The 16,653-nt window shown below is 44.5% G+C and overlaps 1 protein-coding gene across 1 annotated transcript in view; it reads right to left on the bottom strand.

Annotated features, from left to right (window-relative positions):
• LOC115312829 overlaps positions 1-16,653 on the bottom strand; it is a 74,224-nt gene that overhangs the window by 52,096 nt on the left and 5,475 nt on the right. The window contains exons 2-4 of the mRNA XM_040211260.1: positions 12,199-12,264; positions 8,689-8,798; positions 7,614-7,685 (exon numbers count right to left, since the gene is read on the bottom strand). Coding sequence (XP_040067194.1) covers positions 7,614-7,685; positions 8,689-8,798; positions 12,199-12,264 — 248 coding nt within the window. The remainder of the gene's footprint in view (positions 1-7,613; positions 7,686-8,688; positions 8,799-12,198; positions 12,265-16,653) is intronic.

The raw sequence follows: 16,653 nt of genomic DNA, 5'->3' as shown, positions 1-16,653 counted from the left end.
ACTAGCCAATGCAACGACTATTATACCGGATTCATGGAAGGGAAGCTCTGGTGAGCAGGGACGAACTCTGGGCTGCCCAGCGGTCCGATAGATTTTGCCGAGTGTCACAACGACTGAGGGGGCAAAGAACAGCCGACATTGGGAGTCACGGAGACTTGGACTTGTACTTGTTGAGCAGCAACAGCATCCTTGTACGGTACATCCGCCAGGCGGACGACAATGTCACCGGCTTGCCATTCCAGACCCCAATACTTTGCAAACTGCGTAAGTACTTCAGATAGTGTATGCATTACTCTGCCATAGCCCGCCACAGCCGTTAGTTCGCAATTTGCGAAAAGCTTCCTCAAATTTCAACGTGGCCAGACATGAGGTAAGATGTAATTAGGTGCGCACGTAGCTGTACCTTAGGTCAGACGGCAAAACCCCAATGTTTCCAACCACCAAGGTTTATGCATTCAGTCGAAAACATGCACCCCTGGGAGTGTGTTGCCTGTGCCGTTGCCGGTTGTTTTGCATATGTATAGTCCACGCGGATAACAATATTTGCTAGTTGTGACCGACCGCTTCACAAAGTGGGTGATTTTTTTTTTTTTTTTTATTGTGCAAACTTTACTTTAGCAAAATCTAGGGGAGTCATCTCGAGTCACTTGGGCGCTTTGGCTTTGCCGCAATGCTCAATACGGATAGCGCTTCTTCTTTAGCAAACAAGCTGTTCGTAGATGCGTGTGAGGTACTACGGATAACGGCAGAAACGGATTTCGTTGTACCTTTTACAGGCTAATATCATAAAAAATGTCAACCGTAACCTGAAGACGATGCTGGCAACGCATACCGAGCAACGGAAAGACTGGAACGCGACACTTGCATAAATAACAGTCGTTTCCCGTCCACGGGTTTTACTTCGACTCAACTTTGGAAAAGAGCTCGCATTTCTGCTGGGAAATGGCCTTCTTTCCACAAACCATATGAGTATGCAGCGTACCATTAGGCAGTTCGCATGAAGTCTCCGGAAGCGTTTTACGAAGAACTTACAAGAAGCTCGGGTGAGCCTAGAGGTCTCGGGACTGCAGCCGACCTACAAGTACAAGTGGAGGCAAAATATGCAGTTCAACTAGGAGATCTGGAGCTGAGGCGAACTCATTCGCTGAGTGAAGCAGCTAGAGGCTCCACGGCGTCTCTAGCAAAGATATGGGAGGGCGCTACCGCGTTAGCAAGAAGCTTTCCAATTTGTCTTACAATATGGTGCATCGACAATCTGATGAAGAGTGCGGGGTTATTGATGTCGCCGACCTAAATATTTTTTTAAGAGCGCGAAGAGGTAGATGTGTGCAGGTTCCATATGGCAATGATATTACCGCTCGAAAGATTACGTTATGAGCTTTTTTATTCCCAGAGAAGATCGGGTTTAAGCAGGGTACTTCTTGGAATTAGGAAAAATCTCACCTTCTTTTTGCATGCGGTTTTACCGCACCAAACTAACGAATACATTGCTGCAAGTGTCCGCAAAGGAGCGATCACTTTCACGTTAATTGCGGCATACATTCCACCAGGTAAAGCATTCGACAAGCTTAGACTAGAAGAAATAATTAAAAAGATACCAAGCCCATATATTTTGACAAGCGACTTTAATAGCCATCATCCAATATGGGGCGGTAAAAAGGCTAAAACTCGAGGAAGAGTATTAGTTGATCTGGCCGACAAAAATCATCGTGCGGTTCTCAGTGACGGAAGTCCCACGTATTTCAAGGGGGTGACGATGAGTAGCCCACTAGACACTTCACTGGCCTCTGGCGATCTGGCCATTAAGACATCATGGTTTGTCGACATCGAAACTCACGGAAGTGATCACGTCCCCACCTATATCACAATAAACAAATTTTGCTGCGCAAAACTGGGTGCAAGTTTATCCTACACTAACTGAAAAAAAATTCCAAGAAAAACTAGAAACAAAGTGTCATAAGATGGCTAATACTGATAACCTTGCGCACGCCATTGAGTCAGCAAAATCAGAAGCTTCAAAGTCGTACAAAATGGCGAATTCGCAGACTGATGTTGATACCGAATATGAACGGCTTCGCTCTATTCGCCGTCGTGCAGAACGTAGAGCCCAAAAAACAGGCAATTATGAAGACTTGAGAGCATCACCGCGAGCGCGAAAGCGCATTCAACCGCATTTAGACAATCTCTAAAAGAAACGATGGAGAAATAAGAGCGCAAGCCTAGATTCCAGAAAGCCTTTGACACGCATTCGGCCAATGATAAAAAGCCTTCGTAATAAACCGCGGCGATACCATCCCTTCCGATCCATTCCCTTGAGCCGAAAACGCATAGAAACAGCCGTGGCAGATGAGTATTGTGCAAATATTATCTTTTACACGTCAAGCTCTAAATACAATAGCAGCATCACAGATCAAATAACGCATGCTTGTGGGCTAATTAATGTCCCATTTAGACTAAAAGAGTTAGAGATCGCGCTTGTATCATGCAACACTAAGTCATCTCCAGGGCCGGACGGTGTTGCTTCTTGTGCCTTGACTCATCTTGGTGAAAGAGCACGATGTCTTTTACTGGACTTTTATAACGCATCATGGGAATCTGGCACTATACCAAATGAATGGAAGGTAGCTCGTGTCCTGCCTATTCTCGTACCTGGAAAGTCAACTCTTGATATTAATTCCTATCGACCAATCGCACATCAAGCTGCATTGGAAAGATAATTGAAAAAATGGTGCTTAAGCGGATCAAATGGGACCTTGAGAACAAAGGCCTATATCCACCCCAAATGTCCGGATTCCGCCGCGGAAAACGCAGCATAGACAATGTACTAAGTTTGGTTCCTAGTATCGAAGAGATGAAAATGCAGAAAAAGAAAACAACCGCTCTTATGATTGACATCAAAGCGGCATCTGATGCAGTGGAACACAATGCGATGCTCCTTGACATAATAAACATGGGATTTGAATGACCTGCAGTCACGTGGATATCAAACTACCTTAAGGAAGAAAAATTTACATTATAACACAAGACGGTGACACAGGACACCATGAAGTAAAACGAGGGGTGCCCTAAGGGGGTGTTCTTAGTCCAAGTCTTTTTAATATATATGGCTCATTGGTCTTCTCAAACTTCTTCCAGACACAGTACATATATCTTGATATGCTGATGACGTTTGTCTTTGGGTATCGAGCAAGTTTTTATGCATAAATCGGGCACAACTACAGAAAGCTATTAACATTGTCATAAGATATCTCAAGCCTCGTGGGCTACATATATCTCCCATAAAGTCAGCCGCTGTCGCCTTTACAAAAAGGACACCAGCAAATATCCCATATATGTGGAAGGAACACCGATACCCTATGTTCCTCAATACACCTTATTAGGTGTAACTGTAGACTGATATCTTACTTGGGTCCCTGATTTAAACGACTCAAAAATAAATTAAAATCTTTCACTCAAATAATTCGAATGATAAGCGGAAGAAGGTCGGGTTGTTCCGTCTCAGCAACGATGACCCTCTATAACTCTTTTTGTAGGACTCTTACAATACACCTCACCTGTTATGAACGGAGTCTCAAAGACAGTCATGACAATCTTGAAAGTGCCCAGGCACAAGCACTGCGCTCTTGTTTGGGCCCACCCAAATGCACATCGAAAAACGGCAGACTCGCTGAGGCTAGGGCACTTCCACTTTCAGCCTTAAGAACTCAAAAAAAAATCAGAACTCACCTTCGACATGTCACTCACTATACAGATTACCCCCTTAAGGATATTGTTGAATGTAAACCTTCCTCTAGATTCTCCAAAATCATTACGCTCCTGAATGACTATCTCTCCAATTTATTTGCGGGTGCACAGAATCCGACACTTCCGCCTTGGATGTATCCCCCATTGGAAATTATAGCGAACATTCCAGGTTGAAAGCAGAGACATCAATCGTCGTGGTTACACAAATAGCCTTAGAATATATATATCGAACCTATTCACTCTATGTGCATATTTATATGGACGGGTCTACCACCCTAACCTCCACATCTATCGGTATATATATTCGAACAACCAAAACAACTATTAAAACAAAACTAAGTCATATGACGTCCTCGACTGCTGCAGAGCTCGTGGCGACCGGAACAGCCCTGCAGCATATTATTTTCCAAAATACACACCAATCGGTTATATTCGTCGACTCTAAGTCTGCTCTTCTAGCTCTTTCTTCACTCCGTAAACAAAGTTCAAACAGACAACTTATTCACGCAATCCTGAAGATCCACCAAAATGCTTTGGTTAAGGGGCACAATATAGTTCTCTAGTGGGTGACAGGGCATTGCGGGATCACTGGAAATATTTCTCCAGACAACGCAGCCAGAGACGCTCATTCCATTTTTAAGAACTGATTCCAACACCGTCACTCGAACAATCGACAGGGAAATAACATCGTCGTTATGGACAGACCCACATTATTACTAGAAATACCTAAAACACATTGACCCCAAATTAGAATTTTTCATGCCACGAGGCCTCTCAAGAGCTCAAGAGACAACACTTCATCGACTGCGTCTCAACGTCGCATATACGAAGAAATACCTTCATCTTATTGGCAAGGAAGAATCATCCATATGCTCTTCATGTTCTTCACCCGAACACAGTTACCATCTATTGTGTATATGTAAGAAATACGATTCTGAAAGAAAGACGTTGAAAATACAGCTAGGACTAGGACCAAATGAAAAGCTTGAACTGCACCACCTTCTTGGCCGTGGTCAACGTAGACGGACATAAGGCCACGAAAGCACTAATTCATTTTCTCTCTCATACTCGATTATTCAAGCTGCTATAGAAGTTGGTTTAATAATGTAAATTCGTATTATTTTATATAATTTTTTAAACCTTTTTTTTCTCTCTTTTTTTTCTCTCCTTTCTTGTCCCCAACCCTACACTCCTCTCCTTTATAAAGTAGCAAATCACCTTTAAAGCAGGTAGACCTCTTCGTGACTGTAAATAAACAATTATTCTCTCTCTCTCAAAAGATTCCACATCGGACCCACCAGGATGCTGCCTACGACGGATGTGAAGACGGTGAATGGAGGAGCACGAGCCCTTAGTTGATTATTGTCGTTGCCTGGCGTGGCCACGTTTAAAAGAACTTGTTGGGCTAGTTGGTGTTGACTGAATTGAACCATGGTTAAAAGCGCTAAAAAAAGACGTACACAAAAAAGAAGACAAACACGGGCACTTTGTCTTTTATCTTGTGTACGTCTTTTTTTAGCGCTTTTAACCATGGCCACATTTGTTTTTATTCAGCAGTGCCTCGAGCCAGAGACATATCGGTGTCGCAGGTCCCATCATCATACACACCACGGCAGCATCGGTTCTGTCCGGAAGTGCCAACGGCAATCCGAAGATCAAGTAAGGCGCGAGTTTCACCATCTGCGGAAACTTGACGCTCGGTGACCCAGAATGAATCCATCCCAACACGTCCCAAGCAGTTCCGACGCGTTTTAGAGCGCAGCTCTTAGGGGCCCGTTTCCGGCTTGAGCGGCGTCGGTGTCGCCGTCGCCGTCGGCGTAACCGCGCTGTGCATTATAAGTAAATTTGCCCGCTAAATCTAGCGGAAAAATTTCCCTGCTAGATTTAGCGGAAAAATTTCTCCGCTAAATCTAGCGTAAAAATTTTGCCCGCTAAATCTAGCGGGAAAAATTCCCCGCTAAACGTAGCGGGAAAATTTCCCCGTTAAACCTAGCGGAAAAATTTGTCCGCTAATTCTAGCGGAAATATCTAGCGGGAAGATTTCCCCGCTAAATCTAGCGGAAAAAGTTCCCCGCTAAATCTAGCGAAAAATATTCCCCGCTAAATCTAACGAAAAAATTCCCCGCTAAATCTAGCGGAAAAATTTCCCCCGCTAAATCTAGCGGGAAAAATTCCCCGCTAAACGTAGCGGGAAAATTTCCCCGTTAAACCTAGCGGAAAAATTTCTCCGCTAATTCTAGCGGAAATATCTAGCGGGAAGATTTCCCCGCTAAATCTAGCGGAAAAATTTCCCCGCTAAATCTAGCGAAAAATATTCCCCGCTAAATCTAACGAAAAAATTTCCCCGCTAAATCTAGCGGAAAAATTTTCCCCGCTAGATTTAGCGGAAAAAATTCCTTGGTAAATGTAGCGGGAAAAATTCCCCGCTAAATGTAGGGGAAAAATTTCTCCGCTAAGTCTAGCGGGAAAAATTCCCCGCTAAATCTAGCGGAAAAATTTCCCCGCTAAATCTAGCGAATAATATACCCCGCTAAATCTAGCGGAAAATTTCCCCGCTAAATCTAGCGGAAAAATTTCCCCGCTAAATCTAGCGGAAAAATTTCTGCGCTAAATCTAGCGGAAAAATTTCCCCGCTAGATTTAGCGGAAAAATTTCCGCGCTAAATAGCGGAAAAAGTTTCCCCGCTAGATTTAGCGGAAAAAATTCTCCGCTAAATCTAGCGGAAAAATTTCCCCGCTAGATTTAGCGGAAAAATTTTCCCGTTAAACCTAGCGGAAAAATTTCCCCGCTAAATCTAGCGGAAAAAATTCCCCGCTAAATCTAGCGGAAAACTTTTTCTGGGGGTCACGTGACCCCCCAAGGTCACATGACCCCCCCCCCCCGCCCCGAGAACAGGTAACCCTCAGTACCCTTCCCTCCTCCTCCTCAAGAGCTGCGCTCCAATTCGGTGTTACAGGGAGTTGTAAACGGCTTTCATTTTTTTTCTCAATTTTACAGCGAAGCTGTTATGTGCTAGGATCTGGAAAAAATGCCTTCATATACGTTAACAAAAAACTTCCGTTTTAACGGCGCCCCTTTCTTCCGATCGGTCGTGGCAAATATAAATAAAAGAGGGGGCAACCCGCGTGAGTCAGCCTTCATTGTCATTATTAGATAGCAAAGTCTTGATCCCTTGTTATCATCTACAGTCACCGACTTATCTTAGATAAGAGTGTGTTGTGACCAGGCTGAGGGCAGAACGCCGCCGATCTAGTCTTCTTTTCTTTCCGTTCCGCGATGCTGAAAAAGAGACTTGAGTTCAATGGAAAGAAAAAAGTGGAAGCTGTTTACAACTCCCTGTAACGCCGAATTAGAGCGCAGCTCTCTTCGAGGAGTAGGGAAGGGTACGGGGGGGGGGGGGGGGGGAGGCATTTCCACCGACAGGTAGCGTAGTGGAGTGAGCTACGCGAGAGGCGCTCGACGCTAATAAAGGCCGGAGCAGCGTCATTGGCAGGAGCATTTTACGTCGAAGCACGTTGCGATAAATCTAAATAAATGACTACGTGTTCTAGAACTAGTGCATCGTGTCAGTTTCCGAGGCGGACGGGGCATAGGAAGTCCTGCAAGTTTAAATGACGTAACTGCCCTGTTAAAAAGAAAAAAAAAAGACTGACTTTGACAAGATTAACAAAACAAATTGTGGGAGTAAATTTTGTACGCCATTAAGGTAACTTGACGAATTATCCACGAATAATAACGGAATAACGGTCAAAATCATGCACCCGAGATTTCAACACCTTTGGTTTCAAAAGGCGTAAATACGTCACAATAATAATAATAGAAATACAAGAGAAAGAGTACTTAAAATTGATTTTTCTCCTATAGCTTACAGTTAACGCAGTTACTCCAACAAGCGTAAGTATAAGGTCAGGGCACGTGAAGTTCCAAAAATAAGCCTCCACCTGGAACAAAGATAAGGATTGAAAGTATCAAACTTCAAATTTAATGCATAAAAGCACTCGAAATTACTTCCTAAAAAAAAAAAAAAACCTAGAAAGAAAAACTTTTTTTTTTCATGGCCATATTTTTTTATCGACCACCGCAGGAGAACCCTAGTAAAAAAAATCATTTGTATGAGAAATTTCTTGTGTCCAATAAACACATATGAATCATACAAGATATATAAGAACATATAAGAACATATAAGAACCATATAAGAAATATATGAGAACCATATAAGAATTATATAAGATATATAAGAACCATATAAGAAACTTATAAGAAACTTCCCACTAGTTTCTTATATGGTGCTTCTATGTTCTCATATATCTTATATAGTTCTTATATAGCTCTTATATGGTTCTTATACGGTTCTTATATGTTCTTATACATCTTGTATGATTCATATGTGTTTATTGGACACAGAAATTTCTCATACAAATGAGAATTTTCAATAGGGAATTGCGATCTATGTGTCATGTTCGTTCAAAAGAACGTATAGGATAAACCAGACGGCTCGGGTGAGCATACGGAATGACTTTAGTTTATGGTCTCTGCCTGTTGTGTAGCGAAAAGCAAGCTGAGTTCTATCAGACCATGTCTGATCCACATCTTATCAGATGGGAAAAGAAGCTGGAAGGGGCAGCAAGGAATTGGGTGTCACATGTGCTTTACTTTACAAATACGACACACGAAATTACTCCCATTTCCAGATATTGTGGTTCGACAATGCTTAGTCATTGCAGTTTTACACCCATTGGCACGAGGTGTTAGTCAGGCGCAAGTTCGAGTATTTAGAAACTTGCCCGGCGCGCACAGCAATTTAGAATGAATTTATGGGTACTGCAAGATAACACTTCCATTTACATACTCTACACAAGACATTCAAGTTTATTATTTTTCTTCGTATCAGTCGCGACATTGACATTGACTCGTCCAAATATTTAGACGTCAAGGCATACCTACATTGTTAACAAGTGTTTCGAGGTAGGGCCGGCACTGGGACACATTCTCTTGGTGTATTGCCGCGTAGCCTGCATCCAGAACTAGATATATTTCGAGGTGAATGGTACCAACTGGAAATATAATTTTTCAGAAGACAGTTTAAACAAAAAGGTGTTGTAAACACTTGTATGAAAATATTCAATGAAATACATCAAGACAATGCCAAAATGAATCGGATTTAACATTTGAAGCACGAAATCAGACTTAATTATGATTGGTATTTACAAAAGGGAGTCTCAAAGTGGTATTTATGTCTTCAAAAGGATTCCTCCTTACTCAGAACGTAATAGTTTAAGCTATTTAACAGAGAATAGTTTTTAGAATACCACAGTATTTAGAGGATAAACGTCGCTGTAATAATTTCTGCTTATTGCAGATGAGGTATGTGAGTATTTATTTGCGCTCCTTAGCGCAGGCGCATAAGAGAGGCATGCAGCAAGTATAATAAATGCCTGTGACGCCCGTCTAGGGGGGTGATGGTGATTAGGAGATCACATGTAGAAGGGAAGGACGATGCGATCTTCTGAGAACAGCAAACACCGTTGCCTTAGTCTCGAAGGCTCGGGAAAAGTGAGTGCAAGTCAGCCAGCGAGTCCAGGCATAGGCTGTCGTATACCGATACAGAGAAGAAGAGAAAGCGCACACCGAGGCTGGGGTTTACTAAAACTGGGAAGTGTGCCGACTGCGTCGTCCTCTCTGTAGGAACTGCGTGTCGTGTGGCCCGATTCCGCCACAGGGGCCGGGCGCGGCGCTGCCAGTCACAGCGGGTCCAGGAGGCCGATCAGCCAGCGTTTAGCAACGCTGGCTTGGAGCGTGTTTGTGTTGCTGTTTCTTCTCGTTTTGTGTCGTGTGTAAAGCGATACAATATTGTATGGCTGATAACTGTGCCGAAGAGACAAGGGATTCACAACGATGTCAAATGCGGCGAACAAAAAAACGGAGCTATGATGTTTTGTGCCCGGGTGAGCATCCAAAGAGAAAGACTCCTTGTTTGCGATGCCAAGCGGCACTTTCTGTTCGTGGAATTAAATCGTCTGATTCCAGAAAAAGTACAAAACTGATGCAGGAAATGAAAAACTCTAAGATGAATGTGTGACTGGCATGACGTGAAAGACAACACAAATTTCTGTAACTGAGATGCTTTTCAATAAAAATAGAAGTTGAACTCGCACCATTTATTTTGCCAGTATTGGTGTTTATTTTCATATGATGCATGCTTACTAGATAAAATAAATTTAGACATTTTATAGTGTATAAGCTTTGGCTGATAATGCAGAAGGGAAGAATAGCTCGCGTTCATTTTTTTATGGTGCATACGAACACTGGAACCGAAACTAGGTTTTTAAAGGTATGCAATATGTACCTCTTCCGAGAAGCTAATTTAAGAAAACTACTCAGTAAAGCGGAGAGGAAGGCATCACATATCATATTACTGAAAATACGATTTCTTGAAAAACACACACACACACAAAACGCCTGTAGTCAGCGCACAGCTTTTGTAACGGCAAAGACCCGAAACATGGTTTTCACACCCGACGAGAAAAGAAGCGGTAGCCCGAGGACCGGGAGGAGCACTAGCGGACATTTCATCGCTCGGGACAAGTGTGTTTCGTCGTCTCGGCTCAGCGGGGCGCCCGTATTCATTGTTTGCCGCTCTACCTTTTCATTTCGGCGGCCGCGTCTCGTGGCGATCTTGCCAGGCTTTGCCACCATACAGGAGGCTATGCTACTGAAGACACCAGCACATGCTGCGTGTGTAACTACACTCATAGCATGTACATTTCTGCTTCGAAAATTTAGCAAAAGATCTACTGGGACGCTGTCTGCTTCTGCGTGCGATAACTCCTCGAGTTATTACAATAAACCCTAGAGGCTCAGCTGCCGTAAGTGTCAATGGGACCTCCGTGGCAAATTGAAGCAGACAGCAACCAGTCGACTTTCCAGAATTCAAATGTAGTATTATTGGAAAACGTACGTACTCTTTTTTCGTTTCCCGGCAATGAAACAAATCAGCGTAGTTTATTTACTCGTGACGGGTACTATTTAGCTTTATTCATACTATAAAAGTATAATTTATTCAGTTAATACTTCTTTTTATTACTCAGCGAAGTATAAGTTAGGAAAAATTGAGACCCAGGCCTATATTGTACAGCAGGATGTGACAATGCAAGATATCCATAAATGACAATCGTATTTAATTCAGAGCAAAGACACTCGGCCACTGCTTTATTTCCATTATTCATGCACAGTGTGTTCTAATTCAGTACGTGTTCTTCGTTCCCTAACTCCATTCTTCGTTCTTATCGTCCACTTTGATTGTTTGATTTGGCATATAAGAGCATATTTCTTGTGTTTTGTCCGCACTGGATAAATTGCTCATCTACGGTGGGTAATCATGTTGCCATGTACTGACAGACTAATCTCCTGCTGTATAAGCTACTAACAACTAATTTGTTTGTTTTTTGTGCTATTTATAGCTGATTCACTCTGTGTGCGTCATATCATTAACTATACGCTTACATGCGTGCCCTAAAATAACACTTTGCTACGCCAACACGTATTATACCAGTGTATTGGGATATTTTAGCGCAGTGTTCGACGCCATCGATTCTAAAGAAAAACTCTCTGACATATTTTTGTACATCCGATTGCAAAATGTTTCAAGCTTTTATTCTGCCACAACACTAAGCAATATGTGCTCTTATAATCGCGTGGGAAGAGAAAAAGTATTTGCGTTTTCCCACGAGAATGCTTTTCCAAAAGTCAAAATTAGGCTGATTGGTGCCTGATTCAAAATGCAACACCACACTAGCGCCACCTGCATCTCTAGTGTTAACTGTTAATAAGTTTATGCTAGCAATACCCTGCCAATTGAGTCAAGGGAATCCACTTTAGTATTCCAACGACGTTGCCATGGCGACAATTACCGCGTTCATTTAGGCATGGGTATAACCAGAATCGAAAGGCTATAAAAAAAAATGCGGTGAGGTGATTGCTCATGCTTTGCATTATGAGTAAGGTAAGTCAAAGCGAGAGCCTACTGCACATATCATTGCTGAATAACACTCCCGATATTGCAGCCAGTACGACATATTATTTCCAAATCGAGCGACGCTCGCTCGCAGGGGCACCTCCATATTTCCCCGCCGTCCTTACTCTGCCGGCCACGTGAACTAAAATTCCCCCTTGTAGAGAAATCGGGCTAACCTTTTACCGTGGCTAAAGCTAACCGACTACGAGCATGCGGGCACCAGGAGGTACCAGTCTTAATACACGGCTGCCATCCCCATGCCACATCAGTCAAGGGCTTAAACTAATCGCCGCAGACACATGGGTGGCATTTTTATATCATCGTTTATATCATCGCTAGAGCGCGAGGGAGTTCATGATCGAAGTGCACAGTGCTTGGAGTCAAACAAATATTGTTTTGTCGTTATCTGCCTCGCAGCATGCTGCGTGGTAATTTCTTACCATATGCGCAACGTCTTCTTATCACCTGTTCTTTATAGGATGAACCTCCTTCGTAGCAATTGACACCTGCAAAAATGTGAACTTTTGTTACTTAAAAATAAAATCTTTCAGCCTTTCCACTCTGGTAAAGAACGAAGAGCAGCGGAACTGTAGCTTCTGTTCTCGGCGGTGACTTTCGAGGCGAGCGATCTGCTCTTTTTTTTCGCAAGGAAATCTGAAGCGCTCGACGCACGCGGCGGTTGCAGACCCATTCGCGCACGCTGCTGCGTACGTCGCCACTCCTTCTGCACCCAGTCTTCTTGCCCCGAAGAAAGGGCACCCGGCCGACCCATCGTTAGTCCAAACCGAATCTGATAAGAGCGCAGAAAACAGCGCGTAAACGAGGACGAAGAAGAAACATACGTGACATGGGCAGCGCTCGTCACTTGCGTTTCTTCTTCGCCTTCGACTATTTTTCGAGCTGTTTCCTTCGACGAATTCCCACGAACTCGCCCAACTATTTATTCTTCCATGATAGCTGTAGAGTTCCTGTATAGTCTCCCTACGGGAGCCAGAGTTGCGCGTTTGATTCCACGCGTCGCGTGCCGCCCTCGCCGCTATTCGCCGAGATCCGATCACCTGAGGAGCCGTATGAAGTGTCGTGCAGCAAGGTAGACGTTGCACGCGCCCCGGCGTACGTTCCCCGGCTTTTCAGCGGCGCCTCGAACGCGCGGCGCTGCTATTCGCCGAATTCAGTCACGTGAGGAGCCGTATTCACATGCCATGCATGAACGCGCAACTCTGGCTCCCGTAGGGGACCTATACAGGAACTCTAGATAGCTGGAAAGGTTGCCGCCATCTATGAGTGACAGCGGCAACCAGACTGGTTACCTGGTTCCCGTTGTCGCTTACAGATGGCGCGTAGGTTTCTTTCGGCATTTCTTTGGTACCGCACACGATCCTCGCGAACCTAGCCCTTAACAGCTCCGCTGTAAAAAACGTAATATCAGAATTGATTACATTGTGGCGATATTCTACGCAGTCGTGTGACCATAAAGTATCCAAGATTTCTTATGCGAAGGCCGAATGAATCAGCAAACAGCTGTAAAAGTTGTGGTTCGTAAATTTTGGCTGCTGTAGCTGCGGATTTTTACGACTAAATACTGTCCATACTTAGTTTAATGACAATATAAAATTTAAAAACACTAAAAAAGAAAAATAATTTTTTTTTTTTTTTAATTTGCGCAAATACCGTTTAGAACGAAATTCTGGCGTTAATGACCTATGTAACAAGGGTTCGTTTTCCATCGCACGTAATAGAAGTTGCAAAAAAATACCGAAACACGAGCAGGGTTGACTTCCTCGACTCGCAGCCAGATCAAGCAGCAACGTCATCTGGACCCGATTAAATGCCACCACTGTTGATTATAGCCACGAGCTGGGAGTCGCAAAGCACAGGACACATTCTGAGTTCGAGACATTGTTATGATTCGGCTATTGTCACTGCACCGATTCGACACCGCCAACTACCGGAGGGCTCGTTCAGCTATTAATTATCGCAAGGCCAAGTCGAGTGCTCACACAAATCTCGGGTCCATTCTATGAGCATCATTCAAATATCGTCGCTGGGGTACTGCGACCCCCAGATACGTCATTAAGTCTTACGAAGAAGACATTGAAGGAAAACGCTCGCCTTCTTCCTTGAAATTACACCGTAACAAAAAAGTTTTTTGGTCAGTGGCGTTGCGTGCGAGTATACTTGGGTCTCTATCGTCCTTTGAAGGAGCGGTGCAACAGTATTCAATTGGAATGTTTTTCACTTCACACGAGCTCACTGGCACTAGTCGGACTTATGTATACTCGCACGCGACGCCACTGGCCAAGAAACTCCTTTGTTGCGGTGTCATTTCAAGGACAAAAGCAATGATATTCATTAAATCTCATCTTTGCGAAATTTGATGACGTAACGTGGGGATCGCAGTACACCCCAATGACAATATTGCCGTGCGCGCAGCTGCCCATGTAGGCAGCGCGCGCGTGGCCTAGCAGTTATCGCGCTAGCCTCCCACGCAGAAGGCCAGGGTTCAATTCCTGGCCGCGGCTACACATTCTTGTTGACACTGTAATGTGACGTTCTGGGGAATTCGAGAACAGTCTTGCTCGATTCGAGGTTAGAGCGTTCTATGCGCCGAACCTTCTACGCCAAACGATCCAGAAATCCACGAGGGTACATAAGGGATTCCGCAAGGCGAGCGGAGTCAATCTCGCCCTAGCGCTCGAACTTGCTGTTACGCCGACTTCGACGCCCGCGACGCTCTGTTCTTCTTTTTCGTGTACCCTTCTATTTCTGACACAAGTTCGCTACATTAAACGTTTAATTATTCCTGTTTATTTATTGCTTTTTCGGCCACCACCTGTGACAATATTTGAATGCGGTTTATCCATTGGACCCGAGCATTGCGTGGGCACTCGATTTGGGCTCGTGATAAATACTAGCTCGAGAAGAATTCGGGTAGTGGACCGTGTCCAATTTTTGCAACGACGACAATTGCCGATCCATAACAATGTCTGGAACTCAGCGCGTGTCCTGTGCTTTGACAACTCCAGCGCGTGGCTATGATCAACATTAGCGGCATATAATCGGCTCCAGATCACGCGACCCCATGTTCTGGCTACGAGTTGAGGGGTGAACGGTGCTCGTTTTTTTTTTTTTTTTTTTTTGGGGGGGGGGGGGGGACGTCTATTGCGCGGAGTGAAAAACGAACGCGTGTTTTATAGGTCATTAGACAGTTTTAGTATAGCGTTGCTGGCTCTTGCGTACGCAATACGCAATAGTATATCGTACGCTAAAAATGACCTTTTCGGACCGAATTTAGTTGTGCGTTACGTTTTTGAGTGAACGCCGCGCATGATCTTGGTTAGCGCACACCAGCTCGGAGCACGTGGAGCGAAAGCTCGCGCTGCAGAACCCAGGGATCCTGGGTTCAATCCCCACCCCTGCCCGTTTCGATCTGGATGAGCATCGTACCGGCGTGCGGTCGTGTATCACTACTGCGTGGTGCACGTTAAAGACCCCAGACTAGCGGTTGTACTGCACTGGCTAAATTGCTCATCTACAGCTGGGAGACTCGTCGCCCCTGTGAGGCAGACCAAGTTCTAGGCTGTATAAACATACACACAACCCAATTTTTTTTTTTTCTTTTTAGATTTGCTAGAGCTGCAGAATTCCGCGTGCTTATAGCCCAACCATGCTCCTGAAAAGAAATATTGAAAATGAAAACGTGTCCAATCATTTTATTTCAAATTAAACCAAGCCGCAGCTGCCTCGTCAAGCATGCTTTTCTGCGAGGTACAGAGGCTACGAGTAAAGGCCGGTTCAGACACTTGCGTTTGAGTGCGTTTGACTGCGTTGCATTGAGAACCGCAAGCGAGTCACCGGCACATCTGTGCTTCGTATGAAGCGTGCAATCCAATTCAAAGAATCATCCTAGCACACGATATAAGTAGCAGGGATGTCCTGGTTTCTCGCTGCCGCAACGCAGTCAAACGCAGTCAAACGCAACTGTCTGAACCAGGCTTAAGAGTGCGTAGCCAAATTCGAACACGGAGCCTCCGTCAATCGTCCCGTTGAAACGGTACCTTTTATCAATGCTATCGCGGAATGAAATTCATGACCCTGATGTCCAGTGCATACCGAGATCTTCGGCGATTTCTTTTAGAGTCGTTCGTCCGTCGGCGATGAACTGTGCGAATAGGCTTAGCGTTGAGCAGATCGCAGCGTTGTAACATATTCCGAGCGGCGAACATTTTCACTGTGCACTCCTTCAGCTGCACGACGATCTGATTTGACCGCGGTAGGTCCCAGAAAGAATTGCCGACCTGAATACCACGCTATTTCACGTAACACAGAACTTCGAAAACACCACGTCGCCCTTGCTGCGCCAGTCGAGGTAACCGCCATCTTGAAACTGGCGCTCTCGTTGGGTCCAAGATCTCTCGAGAGCGTCCCGCAAAGCCCGCTAGCCCGCCTCGCAAAATCCCCAGCGTTGCGTGCGTACGCAATACGCTAGCCCTTCTATTGCGTTCTGCGCAAGCGCACTCACGACCCGCAATTTTATTGCGTACGCAAGGCATTAGCGTACGATCTACTAAAACTGTCTATTAACGTGAGGGATCCGTTCTAAGCGGTATTTGCGCAAAGTACAAACATTGTTGCATCGCCCCTTTAATATCTAAGCTAAAATTAGAAGGTTCACCTTGAGCACGAGTTCTATGGCTTCTGCAGTGCTTTGGTTGCGCGGGCATGCGCGTTCGCACTTGTTTTAACAAGGGCAGAAAGCTCGCGCTAAAGGCGGAACTTTGAGTTTCAGCTTAGGAGTGGACGGATCACAGAGCCGTAAAGCTCGCATTAAAGGAGCGATGCAACTATTTTTGTACTTTGAGCAAATACCCTAACGTTAATGACCTATGAAACAC

This window comes from Ixodes scapularis, unplaced genomic scaffold (assembly GCF_016920785.2).
Source record: "Ixodes scapularis isolate PalLabHiFi unplaced genomic scaffold, ASM1692078v2 PGA_scaffold4__175_contigs__length_147842914, whole genome shotgun sequence".
Lineage (NCBI taxonomy): Eukaryota > Metazoa > Arthropoda > Arachnida > Ixodida > Ixodidae > Ixodes > Ixodes scapularis.
The sequence above is the reverse complement of the archived record's forward strand: the minus strand, read 5'-3'. Positions and strand labels throughout refer to the sequence as shown.